The 20,566-nt window shown below is 49.1% G+C and overlaps 1 protein-coding gene across 3 annotated transcripts in view; it reads left to right on the forward strand.

The window, feature by feature from the left end:
• The first annotated feature begins 1,189 nt into the window (after positions 1-1,189).
• LOC311121733 (transmembrane anterior posterior transformation protein 1 homolog) overlaps positions 1,190-20,566 on the forward strand; it is a 60,122-nt gene continuing 40,745 nt past the window's right edge. For all 3 annotated transcript variants that reach the window (XM_084196191.1, XM_084196193.1, XM_084196192.1), the window contains exons 1-5: positions 1,190-1,374; positions 3,378-3,508; positions 5,044-5,162; positions 17,597-17,759; positions 20,046-20,181. In XM_084196191.1, the coding sequence (XP_084052317.1) occupies positions 1,194-1,374; positions 3,378-3,508; positions 5,044-5,162; positions 17,597-17,759; positions 20,046-20,181 (730 nt within the window). In that variant the 5' untranslated portion in view covers positions 1,190-1,193. The remainder of the gene's footprint in view (positions 1,375-3,377; positions 3,509-5,043; positions 5,163-17,596; positions 17,760-20,045; positions 20,182-20,566) is intronic.

Here is a 20,566-nt window from a genome sequence, read left to right on the forward strand (position 1 = left end):
TCTGAATGAAAGTTGAAAATACTTATTTTCCTGATGTTGAAAATACATATTTTACAGATTTTGAAAATATGTATTTTCCAGGTATTGAAATCAAGCTAATTTTTGGTTCTGAATGAAAGTTGGAAATAAGTAATTTATAGCTGTGTCAGTGGTAGGACGGCGTCAGGCGCAGGACACAGATCTGAGTAACAGACGAACTTTACTCGAAAAGCAACACATCTAATTTCCTCACAGGGAAATACATCAGCTCACAGCAGTCATAAACACCAAATAAAGAACAATCACGCACAGCACCATGAGGGAACCAGAGGGTTAAATAGGGGAATAATCATAACGTGATGGGAACCAGGTGTGTACAATAAAGACAAAACAAATGGAAAACAGAAACGTAGATCGGTGGCAGCTAGAAGGCCGGTGACGACGACCGCCGATAGCCGCCCGCACAAGGAGAGGCACCAACTTCGGCGGAAGTCGTGACAAGACGTCTATGTTTGGGCCAAATGAAGGCTGGTCCAGACAAAATCTGAACCAAACATAGATGTCTATGATTGGTTCAGATTTTGGTCATGACCGGACCAAAAAACAATGTCTGTTGGATGTGGAAATCAAGGCTGGTCTGCAACTGCACCAAAAAACAGACGTCCAAAAGGCGTCAGCGTGTTCTTACTGAGGAGTAGCCTACAGTGTCGCCTGAAATGTAATGTGATGAATGCCCATCTGTGGTTCGGCCTACTGTTTGTAAAACCCCATAAAAAGACGTCCGTTCCAGACGGGACCAAAAAAATATGTCCGAAAGATGTCGGCGTCGGTCCATCCGTACTTACTGGGGTGTAGCCTAAGGTGTCGGCCCACAATGGAATGTTTTGAATGCCCACCGTTGAGGCTACAACCGATGGAAATCCCCACCCAGTTGACTGCTTTGAATACTTTAAAATGGTGGAAGCCCTCAATGGCGCTGCACATGCTAAAATAGCCTTTTGGCCACTAGAGCCCTCTATCAATTCTCTATGGGTGTCTGACTTCCGGTATACGTACAGTATATGTATATTTTGTGTTTTCTGGCGCCGCCTGGTGGCGGACCTACGCAAGTGACGTTAACGTGTGTGTGTGTGTGTGTGTGTGTGTGTGTGTGTGTGTGTGTGTGTGACGTCAGCGTGACGCGCCCTGTCTGCCAGCGGAGCCCGTAGAACAAGATGGCGGACCCCTTAGCAGCGGCGCAGGGAGAGGAGACCGAACCGGAGAAAGAGGGCAGGGAGAGACGGTCGGATGGAGGGAGTGAGAGCCGGGGGCCGAAGGAGACCTCCGAGGTGACGGAGACGCTGGGGTTTTACGACAAGAAGAAAGTCCGGAAGGACAAGAAACGGAGCCTGTCAGGTGAGTACTGAACCAGCACCGGGGGCTTGAGGAGACGAGACGTCTGATGTCGTTTCAAGCCAGGTACTGGTTTAGGTGAACAAACAAACGCAGCCGGCTAGCTAGCGGACTAAACTCATATTTACGATGAGGAGTTGTTGAGCCGCGACTCGTGTGGGCGGACTGGCGCTCCGACCTCACATTTAAATGGACGTTTTTATAAAATACTAACGGAATAGCAATGCAGTTAGTTACACAGGGCAATGCAACGTTACACTGCCAGCTAGATAACGTTAGTCCTAATAGTAGCTAGCTAGTTAGCTAACAGAACACAGCCAGCTAGCTAATAACTAACGTTACTTACTTACTTACTTAATGCAGGGCTACAGTTAGCCAGCTAACTAGCTTGTAGCTAGCGGCTAGACAGAGACAGGTGCAGCGTGGACAGCTGGAGATAGAGGGGTTGAGGTGCAGCGTAGACAGCTGGAGATAGGGGATGAGGTGCTGCGTGGACAGCTGGAGATAGGGGATGAGGTGCTGCGTGGACAGCTGGAGATAGGGAATGAGGTGCAGCGTGGACAGCTGGAGATAGGGAATGAGGTGCAGCGTGGACAGCTGTAGATAGAGGGATTGAGGTGCAGCGTGGACAGCTGTAGATAGGGGATTGAGGTGCAGCGTGGACAGCTGTAGATAGGGGATTGAGGTGCAGCGTGGACAGCTGTAGATAGGGGGGTTGAGGTGCAGCGTGGACAGCTGGAGATAGGGAATGAGGTGCAGAGTGGACAGCTGGAGATAGGGGATGAGGTGCTGCGTGGACAGCTGGAGATAGGGAATGAGGTGCAGCGTGGACAGCTGTAGATAGAGGGGTTGAGGTGCAGCGTGGACAGCTGTAGATAGAGGATGAGGTGCTGCGTGGACAGCTGGAGATAGGGGGGTTGAGGTGCAGCGTGGACAGCTGTAGATAGGGGATGAGGTGCTGCGTGGACAGCTGGAGATAGAGGGGTTGAGGTGCAGCATGGACAGCTGTAGATAGGGATTGAGGTGCAGCGTGGACAGCTGGAGATAGGGAATGAGGTGCAGCGTGGACAGCTGGAGATAGAGGGGTTGAGGTGCAGCGTGGACAGCTGTAGATAGGGGATGAGGTGCTGCGTGGACAGCTGTAGATAGAGGGGTTGAGGTGCAGCGTGGACAGCTGTAGATAGGGGATGAGGTGCTGCGTGGACAGCTGGAGATAGAGGGGTTGAGGTGCAGAGTGGACAGCTGGAGATAGGGAATGAGGTGCAGCGTGGACAGCTGTAGATAGAGGGGTTGAGGTGCAGTGTGGACAGCTGTAGATAGGGGATGAGGTGCTGCGTGGACAGCTGGAGATAGAGGGGTTGAGGTGCTGCGTGGACAGCTGGAGATAGAGGGGTTGAGGTGCAGCGTGGACAGCTGGAGATAGGGATTGAGGTGCTGCATGGACAGCTGGAGATAGGGATTGAGGTGCTGCATGGACAGCTGGAGATAGGGATTGAGGTGCAGCGTGGACAGCTGTAGATAGGGGTTTGAGGTGCAGCGTGGACAGCTGGAGATAGAGGGATTGAGGTGCAGCGTGGACAGCTGTAGAAAGAGGGGTTGAGGTGCAGCGTGGACAGCTGTAGAGAGAGGGGTTGAGGTGCAGCGTGGACAGCTGGAGATAGGGAATGAGGTGCAGCGTGGACAGCTGGAGATAGGGAATGAGGTGCAGCGTGGACAGCTGGAGATAGGAATGAGGTGCAGCGTGGACAGCTGGAGATAGGGAATGAGGTGCAGCGTGGACAGCTGGAGATAGGGAATGAGGTGCAGCGTGGACAGCTGTAGATAGGGAATGAGGTGCAGCGTGGACAGCTGGAGATAGGGAATGAGGTGCAGCGTGGACAGCTGGAGATAGAGGGATTGAGGTGCAGCGTGGACAGCTGGAGATAGGGAATGAGGTGCAGCGTGGACAGCTGTAGATAGGGGGATGAGGGTTTCAGCTAAATAGAGGAAATAATGTGTGTGTGTAGATCTGTCCCTAGTGAGGTTCATGGGGGCGGAGCTGACCCGAGGATACTTCCTGGAACACAACGAGGCTAAATACACAGAGAGACGAGAGAGGGTCTACACCTGCCTCCGCATCCCCAAAGAACTAGAGAAGGTACACATACACACTGTCATCACCATTTCAGAACCACACAACACCCGCTCTCCCTCCCCCTCCCCCTCCTCCCGCTCTCCCTCCCCCTCCTCCCGCTCTCCCTCCCCCTCCTCCCGCTCTCCCTCCCCCTCTTCCCGCTCTCCCTCCCCCTCCTCCCGCTCTCCCTCCCCCTCCTCCCACTCTCCCTCCCCCCTCCTCCCGCTCTCCCCCCCCTCCTCCCGCTCTCCCTCCCCCTCCTCCCGCTCTCCCTCCCCCTCCTCCCACTCTCCCTCCCCCCTCCTCCCGCTCTCCCTCCCCCTCCTCCCACTTCCTCCCCGCTCCTCCCGCTCTCCCTCCCCCTCCTCCCGCTCTCCCTCCCCCTCCTCCCGCTCTCCCTCCCCCTCCTCCCACTTCCTCCCCGCTCCTCCCGCTCTCCCTCCCCCTCCTCCCGCTCTCCCTCCCCCTCCTCCCGCTCTCCCTCCCCCCTCCCCCCTCCTCCCGCTCTCCCTCCCACTCCCTCCCCCCTCCTCCCGCTCTCCCTCCCCCTCCTCCCACTTCCTCCCCCCTCCTCCCGCTCTCCCTCCCCCTCCTCCCACTTCCTCCCCGCTCTCCCTCCCCCTCCTCCCACTCTCCCTCCCCCTCCGCCCGCTCTCCCTCCCCCTTCTCCCGCTCTCCCTCCCCCCTTCTCCCGCTCTCCCTCCCCCCGCTCTCCCTCCCGTCCTCCCGCTCTCCCTCCTCCCGCTCTCCCTCCCCCCTCCTCCCGCTCTCCCTCTCCCTCCCCCTCCTCCCACTTCCCCCCCGCTCTCCCTCCCCCTCCTCCCGCTCTCCCTCCCCCTCCTCCCACTCTCCCTCCCCCTCCGCCCGCTCTCCCTCCCCCTTCTCCCGCTCTCCCTCCCCCTTCTTCCGCTCTCCCTCCCCCTCCTCCCGCTCTCCCTCCCCCTCCTCTCGCTCTCCCTCCCCCTCCTCCCGCTCTCCCTCCCCCCTCTTCCCGCTCTCCCTCCCCCCTCCCCCTCCCCCTCCTCCCGCTCTCCCTCCCCCTCCTCCCGCTCTCCCTCCCCCTCCTCCCGCTCTCACTCCCCCTCCTCCCACTCCCCCCGCTCTCCCTCCTCCTCCTCCCCCCTCCCTCCCCCTCCTCCGCTCTCCCTCCCCCGCTCTCTCTCCCCCTCCTCCCTCCTCCCGCTCTCCCTCCCCCCTCCTCCTGCTTTCCCTCCCCCCTCCTCCCGCTCTCCCTCCCGCTCTCCCTCCCCCTCCTCCCGCTCTCCCTCCCCCCTCCTCTCGCTCTCCCTCCCCCCTCCTCCCGCTCTCCCTCCCTCTCCTCCCGCTCTCCCTCCCCCTCCTCTCGCTCTCCCTCCCCCTCCCCCCGCTAAAGTGGTGTAAAGTGGTTATCCCACTGGCTATAGGGTGAATGCACCTTATAGCCAGTGGATAAGAGCGTCTGCAAAATGACGTCAATTCAATTTCAATTCAAAGGGGCTTTATTGGCATGGGAAACGTCTTTACATTCCCAAAGCAAGTCAAATAAACAAAGTGAACTAAAACTGTGTCTCCCTCTGTAGTTGATGCTGTTTGGGTTCTTCCTGTGTCTGGATGCCTTCCTGTACGTCTTCACTCTGCTTCCTCTCAGAGTTCTACTGGCCCTCGTCCAACTACTGACCCTACCCTGCTGTGGTCTGAGGTAACGCACAGATACACAGAGAGTTGGACTGACCCTACCCTGCTGTGGTCTGAGGTAACGCACAGATACACAGAGAGTTGGACTGACCCTACCCTGCTGTGGTCTGAGGTAACACACAGATACACAGAGAGTTGGACTGACCCTACCCTGCTGTGGTCTGAGGTAACACACAGATACACAGAGAGTTGGACTGACCCTACCCTGCTGTGGTCTGAGGTAACGCACAGATACACAGAGAGTTGGACTGACCCTACCCTGCTGAGGTCTGAGGTAACGCACAGATACACAGAGAGTTGGACTGACCCTACCCTGCTGTGGTCTGAGGTAACGCACAGATACACAGAGAGTTGGACTGACCCTACCCTGCTGTGGTCTGAGGTAACGCACAGATACACAGAGAGTTGGACTGACCCTACCCTGCTGTGGTCTGAGGTAACACACAGATACACAGAGAGTTGGACTGACCCTACCCTGCTGTGGTCTGAGGTAACACACAGATACACAGAGAGTTGGACTGACCCTACCCTGCTGTGGTCTGAGGTAACGCACAGATACACAGAGAGTTGGACTGACCCTACCCTGCTGTGGTCTGAGGTAACACACAGATACACAGAGAGTTGGACTGACCCTACCCTGCTGTGGTCTGAGGTAACGCACAGATACACAGAGAGTTGGACTGACCCTACCCTGCTGTGGTCTGAGGTAACACACAGATACACAGAGAGTTGGACTGACCCTACCCTGCTGAGGTAACGCACAGATACACAGAGAGTTGGACTGACCCTACCCTGTTGAGGTAACACACAGATACACAGAGAGTTGGACTGACCCTACCCTGTTGAGGTAACACACAGATACACAGAGAGTTGGACTGACCCTACCCTGCTGTGGTCTGAGGTAACACACAGATACACAGAGAGTTGGACTGACCCTACCCTGCTGTGGTCTGAGGTAACACACAGAGAGTTGGACTGACCCTACCCTGCTGTGGTCTGAGGTAACACACAGATACACAGAGAGTTGGACTGACCCTACCCTGCTGTGGTCTGAGGTAACGCACAGATACACAGAGAGTTGGACTGACCCTACCCTGCTGAGGTCTGAGGTAACACACAGATACACAGAGAGTTGGACTGACCCTACCCTGCTGTGGTCTGAGGTAACGCACAGATACACAGAGTGTTGGACTGACCCTACCCTGCTGTGGTCTGAGGTAACACACAGATACACAGAGAGTTGGACTGACCCTACCCTGCTGTGGTAACACACAGATACACAGAGAGTTGGACTGACCCTACCCTGCTGTGGTCTGAGGTAACGCACAGATACACAGAGAGTTGGACTGACCCTACCCTGCTGTGGTCTGAGGTAACACACAGATACACAGAGAGTTGGACTGACCCTACCCTGCTGTGGTAACACACAGATACACAGAGAGTTGGACTGACCCTACCCTGCTGAGGTAACACACAGATACACAGAGAGTTGGACTGACCCTACCCTGCTGTGGTCTGAGGTAACACACAGATACACAGAGAGTTGGACTGACCCTACCCTGCTGTGGTCTGAGGTAACGCACAGATACACAGAGAGTTGGACTGACCCTACCCTGCTGTGGTCTGAGGTAACACACAGATACACAGAGAGTTGGACTGACCCTACCCTGCTGTGGTCTGAGGTAACACACAGAGAGTTGGACTGACCCTACCCTGCTGTGGTCTGAGGTAACACACAGATACACAGAGAGTTGGACTGACCCTACCCTGCTGTGGTCTGAGGTAACACACAGATACACAGAGAGTTGGACTGACCCTACCCTGCTGTGGTAACACACAGATACACAGAGAGTTGGACTGACCCTACCTTGCTGTGGTCTGAGGTAACGCACAGATACACAGAGAGTTGGACTGACCCTACCCTGCTGTGGTCTGAGGTAACACACAGATACACAGAGAGTTGGACTGACCCTACCCTGCTGTGGTCTGAGGTAACACACAGATACACAGAGAGTTGGACTGACCCTACCCTGCTGTGGTCTGAGGTAACACACAGAGAGTTGGACTGACCCTACCCTGCTGTGGTCTGAGGTAACACACAGATACACAGAGAGTTGGACTGACCCTACCCTGCTGTGGTCTGAGGTAACACACAGATACACAGAGAGTTGGACTGACCCTACCCTGCTGTGGTCTGAGGTAACACACAGATACACAGAGAGTTGGACTGACCCTACCCTGCTGTGGTCTGAGGTAACGCACAGATACACAGAGAGTTGGACTGACCCTACCCTGCTGTGGTCTGAGGTAACACACACATACACAGAGAGTTGGACTGACCCTACCCTGCTGTGGTCTGAGGTAACACACAGATACACAGAGAGTTGGACTGACCCTACCCTGCTGAGGTAACACACAGATACACAGAGAGTTGGACTGACCCTACCCTGCTGTGGTCTGAGGTAACGCACAGATACACAGAGAGTTGGACTGACCCTACCCTGCTGTGGTCTGAGGTAACACACAGATACACAGAGAGTTGGACTGACCCTACCCTGCTGTGGTCTGAGGTAACACACAGATACACAGAGAGTTGGACTGACCCTACCCTGCTGTGGTCTGAGGTAACACACAGATACACAGAGAGTTGGACTGACCCTACCCTGCTGAGGTCTGAGGTAACACACAGACATGCGCAAACCCCTGTCCAACTCAGGTAGGTAGCTAGCTTAGTGGTTAAGAGCGTTGTGCCAGTAACCGAAAGGTCGCTGGTTCTAATCCCCGAGCCGACTAGGTGAAAAGTCTGTCGATGTGCCCTTGAGCAAGGCACTTAACCCTAATTGCTCCTGTAAGTCGCTCTGGATAAGAGCGTCTGCTAAATGACTAAAATGTTAAAAATGTAATTCAATGGAGGCTGTCTGACCTATAGAATAGCATTGGGTTATATATTATTATGGATATGAACCCCCTGTCCAACTCATTCCTGTCTGACCTATAGAATAGCATTGGGTTATATATTATTATGGATATGAACCCCCTGTCCAACTCATTCCTGTCTGACCTATAGAATAGCATTGGGTTATATATTATTATGGATATGAACCCCCTGTCCAACTCATTCCTGTCTGACCTATAGAATAGCATTGGGTTATATATTATTATGGATATGAACCCCCTGTCCAACTCATTCCATGGAGGCGGAGTCTGACCTATAGAATAGCATTGGGTTATATATTATTATGGATATGAACCCCCTGTCCAACTCATTCCATAGAGGCTGTCTGACCTATAGAATAGCATTGGGTTATATATTATTATGGATATGAACCCCCTGTCCAACTCATTCCATGGAGGCTGTCTGACCTATAGAATAGCATTGGGTTATATATTATTATGGATATGAACCCCCTGTCCAACTCATTCCATGGAGGCTGTCTGCCCTATAGAATAGCATTGGGTTATATATTATTATGGATATGAACCCCCTGTCCAACTCATTCCTGTCTGACCTATAGAATAGCATTGGGTTATATATTATTATGGATATGAACCCCCTGTCCAACTCATTCCATGGAGGCTGTCTGCCCTATAGAATAGCATTGGGTTATATATTATTATGGATATGAACCCCCTGTCCAACTCATTCCATGGAGGCTGTCTGACCTATTGAATAGCATTGGGTTATATATTATTATGGATATGAACCCCCTGTCCAACTCATTCCTGTCTGACCTATAGAATAGCATTGGGTTATATATTATTATGGATATGAACCCCCTGTTCAACTCATTCCTGCCTGACCTATAGAATAGCATTGGGTTATATATTATTATGGATATGAACCCCCTGTCCAACTCATTCCATGGAGGCTGTCTGACCTATAGAATAGCATTGTGTTATATATTATTATGGATATGAACCCCCTGTTCAACTCATTCCTGTCTGACCTATAGAATAGCATTGGGTTATATATTATTATGGATATGAACCCCCTGTCCAACTCATTCCATGGAGGCTGCCTGACCTATAGAATAGCATTGGGTTATATATTATTATGGATATGAACCCCCTGTCCAACTCATTCCATGGAGGCTGCCTGACCTATAGAATAGCATTGGGTTATATATTATTATGGATATGAACCCCCTGTCCAACTCATTCCTGTCTGACCTATAGAATAGCATTGGGTTATATATTATTATGGATATGAACCCCCTGTTCAACTCATTCCATGGAGGCTGTCTGACCTATAGAATAGCATTGGGTTATATATTATTATGGATATGAACCCCCTGTCCAACTCATTCCATGGAGGCTGTCTGACCTATAGAATAGCATTGGGTTATATATTATTATGGATATGAACCCCCTGTCCAACTCATTCCTGTCTGACCTATAGAATAGCATTGGGTTATATATTATTATGGATATGAACCCCCTGTCCAACTCATTCCATGGAGGCTGCCTGACCTATAGAATAGCATTGGGTTATATATTATTATGGATATGAACCCCCTGTCCAACTCATTCCATGGAGGCTGCCTGACCTATAGAATAGCATTGGGTTATATATTATTATGGATATGAACCCCCTGTCCAACTCATTCCTGTCTGACCTATAGAATAGCATTGGGTTATATATTATTATGGATATGAACCCCCTGTCCAACTCATTCCTGTCTGACCTATAGAATAGCATTGGGTTATATATTATTATGGATATGAACCCCCTGTCCAACTCATTCCATGGAGGCGGTCTGACCTATAGACAATGACCTTAATTCATCAATCACAGTACAAGGGAGGAGGGAACCTACGGACACTACTACAGTCCACCAGTAGAGGGAGTTATACCCTCAACAGGATGTAATGCTACAGTCCACCAGTAGAGGGAGTTATACCCTATAGTGTTGTATTGATGGTAGTCAACAGGATGTAATGCTACAGTCCACCAGTAGAGGGAGTTATACCCTCAACAGGATGTAATGCTACAGTCCACCAGTAGAGGGAGTTATACCCTATAGTGTTGTATTGATGGTAGTCAACAGGATGTAATACTACAGTCCACCAGTAGAGGGAGTTATACCCTATAGTGTTGTATTGATGGTAGTCAACAGGATGTAATGCTACAGTCCACCAGTAGAGGGAGTTATACCCTATAGTGTTGTATTGATGGTAGTCAACAGGATGTAATGCTACAGTCCACCAGTAGAGGGAGTTATACCCTATAGTGTTGTATTGATGGTAGTCAACAGGATGTAATGCTACAGTCCACCAGTAGAGGGAGTTATACCCTATAGTTTTGTATTGATGGTAGTCAACAGGATGTAATGCTACAGTCCACCAGTAGAGGGAGTTATACCCTATAGTGTTGTATTGATGGTAGTCAACAGGATGTAATACTACAGTCCACCAGTAGAGGGCGTTATACCCTATAGTGTTGTATTGGTGGTAGTCAACAGGATGTAATACTACAGTCCACCAGTAGAGGGAGTTATACCCTATAGTGTTGTATTGATGGTAGTCAACAGGGTGTAATACTACAGTCCACCAGTAGAGGGAGTTATACCTTTTAGTGTTGTATTGATGGTAGTCAACAGGGTGTAATGCTACAGTCCACCAGTAGAGGGAGTTATACCCTATAGTGTTGTATTGATGGTAGTCAACAGGATGTAATGCTACAGTCCACCAGTAGAGGGAGTTATACCCTATAGTGTTGTATTGATGGTAGTCAACAGGATGTAATGCTACAGTCCACCAGTAGAGGGAGTTATACCCTATAGTGTTGTATTGATGGTAGTCAACAGGATGTAATGCTACAGTCCACCAGTAGAGGGAGTTATACCCTCAACAGGATGTAATGCTACAGTCCACCAGTAGAGGGAGTTATACCCTATAGTGTTGTATTGATGGTAGTCAACAGGATGTAATGCTACAGTCCACCAGTAGAGGGAGTTATACCCTCAACAGGATGTAATGCTACAGTCCACCAGTAGAGGGAGTTATACCCTATAGTGTTGTATTGATGGTAGTCAACAGGATGTAATACTACAGTCCACCAGTAGAGGGAGTTATACCCTATAGTGTTGTATTGATGGTAGTCAACAGGATGTAATGCTACAGTCCACCAGTAGAGGGAGTTATACCCTATAGTGTTGTATTGGTGGTAGTCAACAGGATGTAACGCTACAGTCCACCAGTAGAGGGAGTTATACCCTATAGTGTTGTATTGATGGTAGTCAACAGGATGTAATGCTACAGTCCACCAGTAGAGGGAGTTATACCCTATAGTGTTGTATTGGTGGTAGTCAACAGGATGTAATGCTACAGTCCACCAGTAGAGGGAGTTACACCCATCAATAGGATGTAATGCTACAGTCCACCAGTAGAGGGAGTTATACCCTATAGTGTTGTATTGATGGTAGTCAACAGGATGTAATACTACAGTCCACCAGTAGAGGGAGTTATACCCTATAGTGTTGTATTGATGGTAGTCAACAGGATGTAATACTACAGTCCACCAGTAGAGGGAGTTATACCCTATAGTGTTGTATTGATGGTAGTCAACAGGATGTAATACTACAGTCCACCAGTAGAGGGAGTTATACCCTATAGTGTTGTATTGATGGTAGTCAACAGGATGTAATGCTACAGTCCACCAGTAGAGGGAGTTATACCCTATAGTGTTGTATTGATGGTAGTCAACAGGATGTAATGCTACAGTCCACCAGTAGAGGGAGTTATACCCTATAGTGTTGTATTGGTGGTAGTCAGCAGGATGTAACGCTACAGTCCACCAGTAGAGGGAGTTATACCCTATAGTGTTGTATTGATGGTAGTCAACAGGATGTAATGCTACAGTCCACCAGTAGAGGGAGTTATACCCTATAGTGTTGTATTGGTGGTAGTCAACAGGATGTAATGCTACAGTCCACCAGTAGAGGGAGTTACACCCATCAATAGGATGTAATGCTACAGTCCACCAGTAGAGGGAGTTATACCCTATAGTGTTGTATTGATGGTAGTCAACAGGATGTAATGCTACAGTCCACCAGTAGAGGGAGTTATACCCTATAGTGTTGTATTGATGGTAGTCAACAGGATGTAATACTACAGTCCACCAGTAGAGGGAGTTATACCCTATAGTGTTGTATTGATGGTAGTCAACAGGATGTAATGCTACAGTCCACCAGTAGAGGGAGTTGTACCCTATAGTGTTGTATTGGTGGTAGTCAACAGGATGTAATGCTACAGTCCACCAGTAGAGGGAGTTATACCCTCAACAGGATGTAATACTACAGTCCACCAGTAGAGGGAGTTATACCCTATAGTGTTGTATTGATGGTAGTCAACAGGATGTAATGCTACAGTCCACCAGTAGAGGGAGTTATACCCTATAGTGTTGTATTGATGGTAGTCAACAGGATGTAATGCTACAGTCCACCAGTAGAGGGAGTTATACCAGGATGTAATGCTACAGTCCACCAGTAGAGGGAGTTATACCCTATAGTGTTGTATTGATGGTAGTCAACAGGATGTAATGCTACAGTCCACCAGTAGAGGGAGTTATACCCTATAGTGTTGTATTGATGGTAGTCAACAGGATGTAATGCTACAGTCCACCAGTAGAGGGAGTTATACCCTATAGTGTTGTATTGATGGTAGTCAACAGGATGTAACGCTACAGTCCACCAGTAGAGGGAGTTATACCCTATAGTGTTGTATTGATGGTAGTCAACAGGATGTAATGCTACAGTCCACCAGTAGAGGGAGTTATACCCTATAGTGTTGTATTGATGGTAGTCAACAGGATGTTATACTACAGTCCACCAGTAGAGGGAGTTATACCCTATAGTGTTGTATTGATGGTAGTCAACAGGATGTAATGCTACAGTCCACCAGTAGAGGGAGTTATTGATGGTAGTCAACAGGATGTAATGCTACAGTCCACCAGTAGAGGGAGTTAGTTATTAGCCATTTCTGAGACTCGTTTGGATCATTCATTTGATGATACAGCAGTAGCAATACAAGGATATAACATCTATAGAAGAGACAGGAATGCTTATGGGGGAGGTGTTGCTGTATATATATTCAGAGCCATATCCCTGTACTGCTTAGAGAAGATCTTATGTCAAGTGTTATTGAAGTGTTGTGGTTGCAGGTTCACTTGGCACATCTAAAGCCTTTTCTTTTGGGGTGTTGCTATAGGCCACCAAGTGCTAACAGCCAGTATCTAAATAATATGTGTGAAATGCTTGATAGTGTATGTGATCTAAACAGAGAGGTTCTACTTTCTTGGGGACCTGAATATTGACTGGTTTTCATCAAGCTGTCCGCTCAAGAGGAAGCTTCTCCCTGTAACCAGTGCCTGTAATCTGGTTCAGGTTATTAATCAACCTACCAGGGTGTTTAGAAACACTACAGGAACAAGATCATCCACATGTATCGATCACATTTTTACTAATACTGTAGAACTTTGTTCTGAAGCTGTATCCGTACCCATTGGATGCAGTGATCACAATATAGTGGCTATATCCAGGAAAGACAAAGTTCCAAAAGCTGGGCCTAAAATAGTGTATAAGAGATCATACAAAATATTCTGCTGTGACTCTTATGTGGATGATGTTAAAAAATATGTGTTGGTCTGATGTGATTAATAAGGAGCATCTAGACGCTGCACTTGATGAATTTAGTAAATTGCTTCTTCCAATTATTGATAAAGATGCACCTGTTAAGAAACTGACTGTTAGAACTGTTAAGGCTCCGTGGATTGATGAGGAATTGAAAAACTGTCTGGTTGAAAGAGACGGGTCAAAAGGAGTGGCTAATAAGTCTGGCTACACATCTGACTGGCTGACTTACTGCAAATAGAGAAATGATGTGACTAAACTCAACAAAAAGAAGAAGAAACTGTATTATGAAGCCAAGATCAATGATATAAAGAATGATGGAAAAAAACTTTGGAGAACTTTAAATGAAATTATGGGCAGTAAGACTAATTCAACTCCATCTTTCATCTAATCAGATGGCTTATTCATCACAAAACCATTTTATGTTGCCAATTATTTTAATGATTACTTTATTGGCGAAGTGGGCAAACTTAGGCAGGAAATGCCAACAATGAACAGTGAGCCATCGTACTCATGCATTAAAATAAATAAATAATGAAAGAAAAGCATTGTAAATTTGAATTTTGTAAAGTTAGTGTAGGAGAGGTGGAATAATTATTGTTATCGATCAATAATGACAAACCTCCTGGCATTGACAACTTAGATGGAAAGCTACTGAGGATGGTAGCTGACTCTATAGCCACTCCTATCTGTCATATCTTTAATCTGAGCCTAGAGGAAAGTCTTTGCCCACAAGCCTGGAGGGAAGCCAAAGTCATTCCACTACCCAAGAGGGGTAAAGCGGCCTTTACTGGTTCTAACAGCAGACCTATCAGCTTGCTACCAGCTCTTAGCAAACTTGTTGAGAAAACGTATGTGTTATGGCTTTTCAACCTCTGCCATATCGTGGATTCAAAGCTATCTATCTAATAGAACTCAAAGGGTTTTCTTTAATGGAAGCTTTTCTAATGTCAACATGTAAAGTGTGGTGTACCACAGGGCAGCTCTCTAGGCCCTCTACTATTTTATATTTTTACCAATGACCTGCCACTGGCATTAAACAAAGCATGTGTCCATGTATGCTGATGATTCAACCATATACGCATCAGCAACCACAGCTAATGAAGTCACTGAAACCCTTAACAAAGAGTTGCAGTCTGTTTTGGAATGGGTGGCCACTAATAAACTGGTCCTGAACATCTCTAAAACTAAGAGCATTGTATTTTGTACAAATCATTCCCTAAGTTCTAGACCTCAGCTGAATCTGGTAATTAATCGTGTGGCTGTTGAACAAGTTGAGGAGACTAAATTACTTTGTGTTACCTTAGATTGTAAACTGTCATGGTCAAAACATATAGATTCAATGGTTGTAAAGATGGGGAGAGGTCCGTAATAAAGAGATGCTCTGCTTTTTTGACACCACACTCCACAAAGCAAGTCCTGCAGGCTCTAGTTTTGTCTTATCTTGATAATTGTCCAGTCATGTGGTCCAGTGCTGCAAAGAAAGACCTAGTTAATCTGCAGCTGGTCCAGAACAGAGCGGCACGTCTTGCTCTTCATTGTAATCAGAGGACTAATATCAATACTATGCATGCCGGTCTCTCTTGGCTAAGAGTTGAGGAAAGACTGACTGTGTCACTTCTTGTTTTTAAAAGAAACAATGTGTTGGAAATTCAAAATGGTTTGCATAGTCAACTTACACACAGCACTGACACACACACTTACCCCATCAGACATGCCACCAGGGGTCTTTTCACAGTCCCCAGGTCCAGAACAAATTCAAGGAAACATACAAACCTAGTTAAGCTGCAGCTGGCCGAAAACAGAGCGGCACGTCTTGCTCTTCATTGTAATCAGAGCACTGATATACAATGCATTCGGAAAGTATTCAGACCCCAGGGACGTTTTCCACTTTTTGTTTCGTTACAGCCTTATTCTAAAATCTGTTAAATATTTTTTTACCCTCATCAATCTACACACAGTACCCCATAATGACAAAGCAAAAACATGTTTTTAGAAATTTTTGCAAATGTATTAAATTACAGAAACCTTATTTACATAAGTGTTCAGACCCTTTGCTATGAGACTTGAAATTGAGCTCAGGTGCATCCTGTTTCCATTGATCATCCTTGATGTTTCTACAACTTGATTGGAGTCCACCTGTGGTAAATACTATTGATTGGACATGACTTGGAAACACACCTGTCTAAATAAGATCCCACAGTTGACAGTGAATGTCAGAGCAAAAACCAAGCCATGAGGTCGAAGGAATTGTCCGTAGAGCTCCAAGACAGGATTGTGTCAAGGCACAGATCTGGGGAAGGATACCAAAAAATGTCTGCAGTATTGAAGGTCCCCAAGAACACATTGGCCTCCATCGTTCTTAAATGGAAGAAGTTTGGAACCACCAAGACTCTTCCTAGAGCTGGCCGCCTGGCCAAACTGAGCAATCGGGGGAGAAGGGACTTGGTCAGGGAGGTGACCAAGAACCCGATGGTCACTCTGACAGAGCTCCAGAGTTCCTCTGTGGAGATGGGAGAACCTTCCAGAAGGACAACCATCTCTGCAGCACTCCACCAATCAGGCCTTTATGGTACAGTGGCCAGACGGAAGCCACTCCTCAGTAAAAGGCACATGACAGCCCACTTGGAGTTTGCCAAAAGGCACCTAAAGACTCATTGACCATGAGAAAGAAGATTCTGTGGTCTGATGAAACCAAGATTGAACTCTTTGGCCAAGCATCACGTCTGGAGGAAACCTGGCACCATCCCTATGGTGAAGCATGGTGGTGGCAGCATCATGCTGTGGGGATGTTTTTCAGCGGCAGGGACTGGGAGGCTAGTCAGGATCGAGCGAAAGATGAACGGAGCAAAGTACAGAGAGATTGTTGATGAAAACCTGCTTCACAGCGCTCAGGACCTCAGACTATGTTGAAGGTTCACCTTCCAACAGGACAACGACCCTAAGCACACAGCCAAGACAACACAGGAGTGGCTTCGGGACAAGTCTCTGAAAGTCCTTGAGTGGCCCAGCAGAGCCCGGACTTGAACCCGATCGAACATCTCTGGAGAGACCTGAAAATAGCTGTGCAGCGACGCTCCCCATGCAACCTGACAGAGCTTGAGAGGATCTGCAGAGAAGAATGGGAGAAACTCCCCAAATACAGGTGTGCCAAGCTTGTAGCGTCATACCCAGGAAGACTCTAGGCTTCAACAAAGTACTGAGTAAAGGGTCTGAATACTTATGTAAAATGTGATATTTCAGTTTTTTATTTTTTTATAAATTTGTAAAAATGTAAAAACCAATTTTTGCTTTGTCATTATTTATTTAATCAATTTTAGAATAAGGCTGTAACGTAACAAAATGTGGAAAAATTCAAGGGGTCTGAATACTTTCCGAATGCAGGTTTTCATCACACTAACCATCTCCCTCTCTCTCTCCCTCGCTCTCTCTCCCTCTCCGTCTCTCCCTCTCCGTCTCTCTCTCTCTCTCTCTCTCTCTCTCTCTCTCTCTCTCTCTCTCTCTCTCTCTGTCTCTGTCTCTGTCTCTCTCTGTCTCTGTCTCTCTCTCTCTCTCTCGCTCTCTCTCTCTCTGTCTCTCTGTCTCTTTGTCTCTCTCTCTCTCCCTCGCTCTCTCTCCTCTCCGTCTCTCTCTCTCTCTCTCTCTCTCTCTCTCTCTCTCTCTCTTCTCTCTCCTCTCTCTCTCTCTCCCTCTCTCGCTCTCTCCCTCTCTCCCTCTCTCCCTCCCTCCCTCCCTCTCTCTCCCTCTCTCCCTCCCTCTCTCCCTCTCTCTCCCTCTCTCTCTCTCTCTCCCTCTCCCTCTCTCCCAGTGGGTCTCCTCTCCTCCAGCCAGCCCAGGTCTGCGACGTGTTGAAGGGTTTCATCATGGTGTTGTGTTACGTCATGATGAGCTACGTAGACTACAGCATGATGTATCATCTGATCAGAGGACAGTCTGTCATCAAACTATATATAATCTACAACATGCTGGAGGTACACACACTGGGACACACAGCCTCTACACCGAGACACACAGCCTCTACACAGAGACACACAGCCTCTACACTGAGACACACAGCCTCTACACCGAGACACACAGCCTCTACACCGAGACACACAGCCTCTACACTGAGACACACAGCCTCTACACCGAGACACACAGCCTCTACACCGAGACACACAGCCTCTACACCGAGACGCACAGCCTCTACACCGAGACGCACAGCCTCTACACCGAGACGCACAGCCTCTACACCGAGACGCACAGCCTCTACACCGAGACGCACAGCCTCTACACCGAGACACACAGCCTCTACACCGAGACACACAGCCTCTACACTGAGACACACAGCCTCTACACCGAGACACACACAGCCTCTACACCGAGACACACAGCCTCTACACCGAGACACACAGCCTCTACACCGAGACACACAGCCTCTACACCGAGACACACACACCGAGACACACAGCCTCTACACCGAGACACACAGCCTCTACACCGAGACACACAGCCTCTACACCGAGACGCACAGCCTCTACACCGAGACGCACAGCCTCTACACCGAGACACACAGCCTCTACACCGAGACACACAGCCTCTACACTGAGACACACAGCCTCTACACCGAGACACACACAGCCTCTACACCGAGACACACAGCCTCTACACCGGGACACACAGCCTCTACACCGAGACACACAGCCTCTACACAGAGACACACAGCCTCTACACCGAGACACACAGCCTCTACACCGAGACACACACACCGAGACACACAGCCTCTACACAGAGACACACAGCCTCTACACACAGCCTCTACACCGAGACACACAGCCTCTACACCGAGACACACAGCCTCTACACCGAGACACACAGCCTCTACACCGAGACACACAGCCTCTACACTGAGACACACAGCCTCTACACCGAGACACACAGCCTCTACACCGAGACACACAGCCTCTACACAGAGACACACAGCCTCTACACTGAGACACACAGCCTCTACACCGAGACACACAGCCTCTACACCGAGACACACAGCCTCTACACTGAGACACACAGCCTCTACACCGAGACACACAGCCTCTACACCGAGACACACAGCCTCTACACCGAGACGCACAGCCTCTACACCGAGACGCACAGCCTCTACACCGAGACGCACAGCCTCTACACCGAGACGCACAGCCTCTACACCGAGACGCACAGCCTCTACACCGAGACACACAGCCTCTACACCGAGACACACAGCCTCTACACTGAGACACACAGCCTCTACACCGAGACACACACAGCCTCTACACCGAGACACACAGCCTCTACACCGAGACACACAGCCTCTACACCGAGACACACAGCCTCTACACCGAGACACACACACCGAGACACACAGCCTCTACACCGAGACACACAGTCTCTACACCGAGACACACAGCCTCTACACCGAGACGCACAGCCTCTACACCGAGACGCACAGCCTCTACACCGAGACACACAGCCTCTACACCGAGACACACAGCCTCTACACTGAGACACACAGCCTCTACACCGAGACACACACAGCCTCTACACCGAGACACACAGCCTCTACACCGGGACACACAGCCTCTACACCGAGACACACAGCCTCTACACAGAGACACACAGCCTCTACACCGAGACACACAGCCTCTACACCGAGACACACACACCGAGACACACAGCCTCTACACAGAGACACACAGCCTCTACACACAGCCTCTACACCGAGACACACAGCCTCTACACCGAGACACACAGCCTCTACACCGAGACACACAGCCTCTACACCGAGACACACAGCCTCTACACTGAGACACACAGCCTCTACACCGAGACACACAGCCTCTACACCGAGACACACAGCCTCTACACCGAGACACACAGCCTCTACACCGAGACACACAGCCTCTACACCGAGACACACAGCCTCTACACTGAGACACACAGCCTCTACACCGAGACACACAGCCTCTACACCGAGACACACAGCCTCTACACCGAGACACACAGCCTCTACACCGAGACACACAGCCTCTACACCGAGACACACAGCCTCTACACCGAGACACACAGCCTCTACACCGAGACACACAGCCTCTACACCGAGACACACAGCCTCTACACCGAGACACACAGCCTCTACACCGAGACACACAGCCTCTACACCGAGACACACAGCCTCTACACATAGACACACACACAGAGACACACACACAACAGACCAACCATCTATATGTGTGTTTCCCCTGCAGGTAGCAGACAGGTTGTTCTCTTCGTTTGGTCAGGACATTCTGGACGCCCTCTACTGGACCGCTACAGAACCCAAAGAGAAGAAGAGAGCTCATTTAGGAGTTGTACCCCACTTCCTCATGGCTGTTCTATATGTCTGTATCCTTACCTACTGAACCCAAAGAGAGACGGTATAGGAGTTGTACCTGACTTCCTCACGGGAGGTTGTTTTCCTGTGTGTGTGTTTTGTAACAGTTTTGACCTGAGGTTATGGTTTGTTAGGGGTGGTAGGTCCAGGTAGGTCACACCACTGTCACACCCCTCTTATGCACGGCTGATGCTGGTTATTTCACAGGGAATGAAAGGGGTTAGTTCCCCATCGGCAGGAGAAGCACTGACACGGTTCAGACAAGGTCAGGGCCGTCACTGTGTGTGTGTGTTATTAGGGTGTTTCCCTGAGTGTGGGTCAGTTCTCCATGCTATCCTGTGTTATTAGGGTGTTTCCCTGAGTGTGGGTCAGTTCTCCATGCTATCCTGTGTTATT

Source organism: Coregonus lavaretus (genome assembly GCF_964263955.1).
Source record: "Coregonus lavaretus genome assembly, contig: HAP1_SCAFFOLD_1724, whole genome shotgun sequence".
Classification (NCBI taxonomy): domain Eukaryota; kingdom Metazoa; phylum Chordata; class Actinopteri; order Salmoniformes; family Salmonidae; genus Coregonus; species Coregonus lavaretus.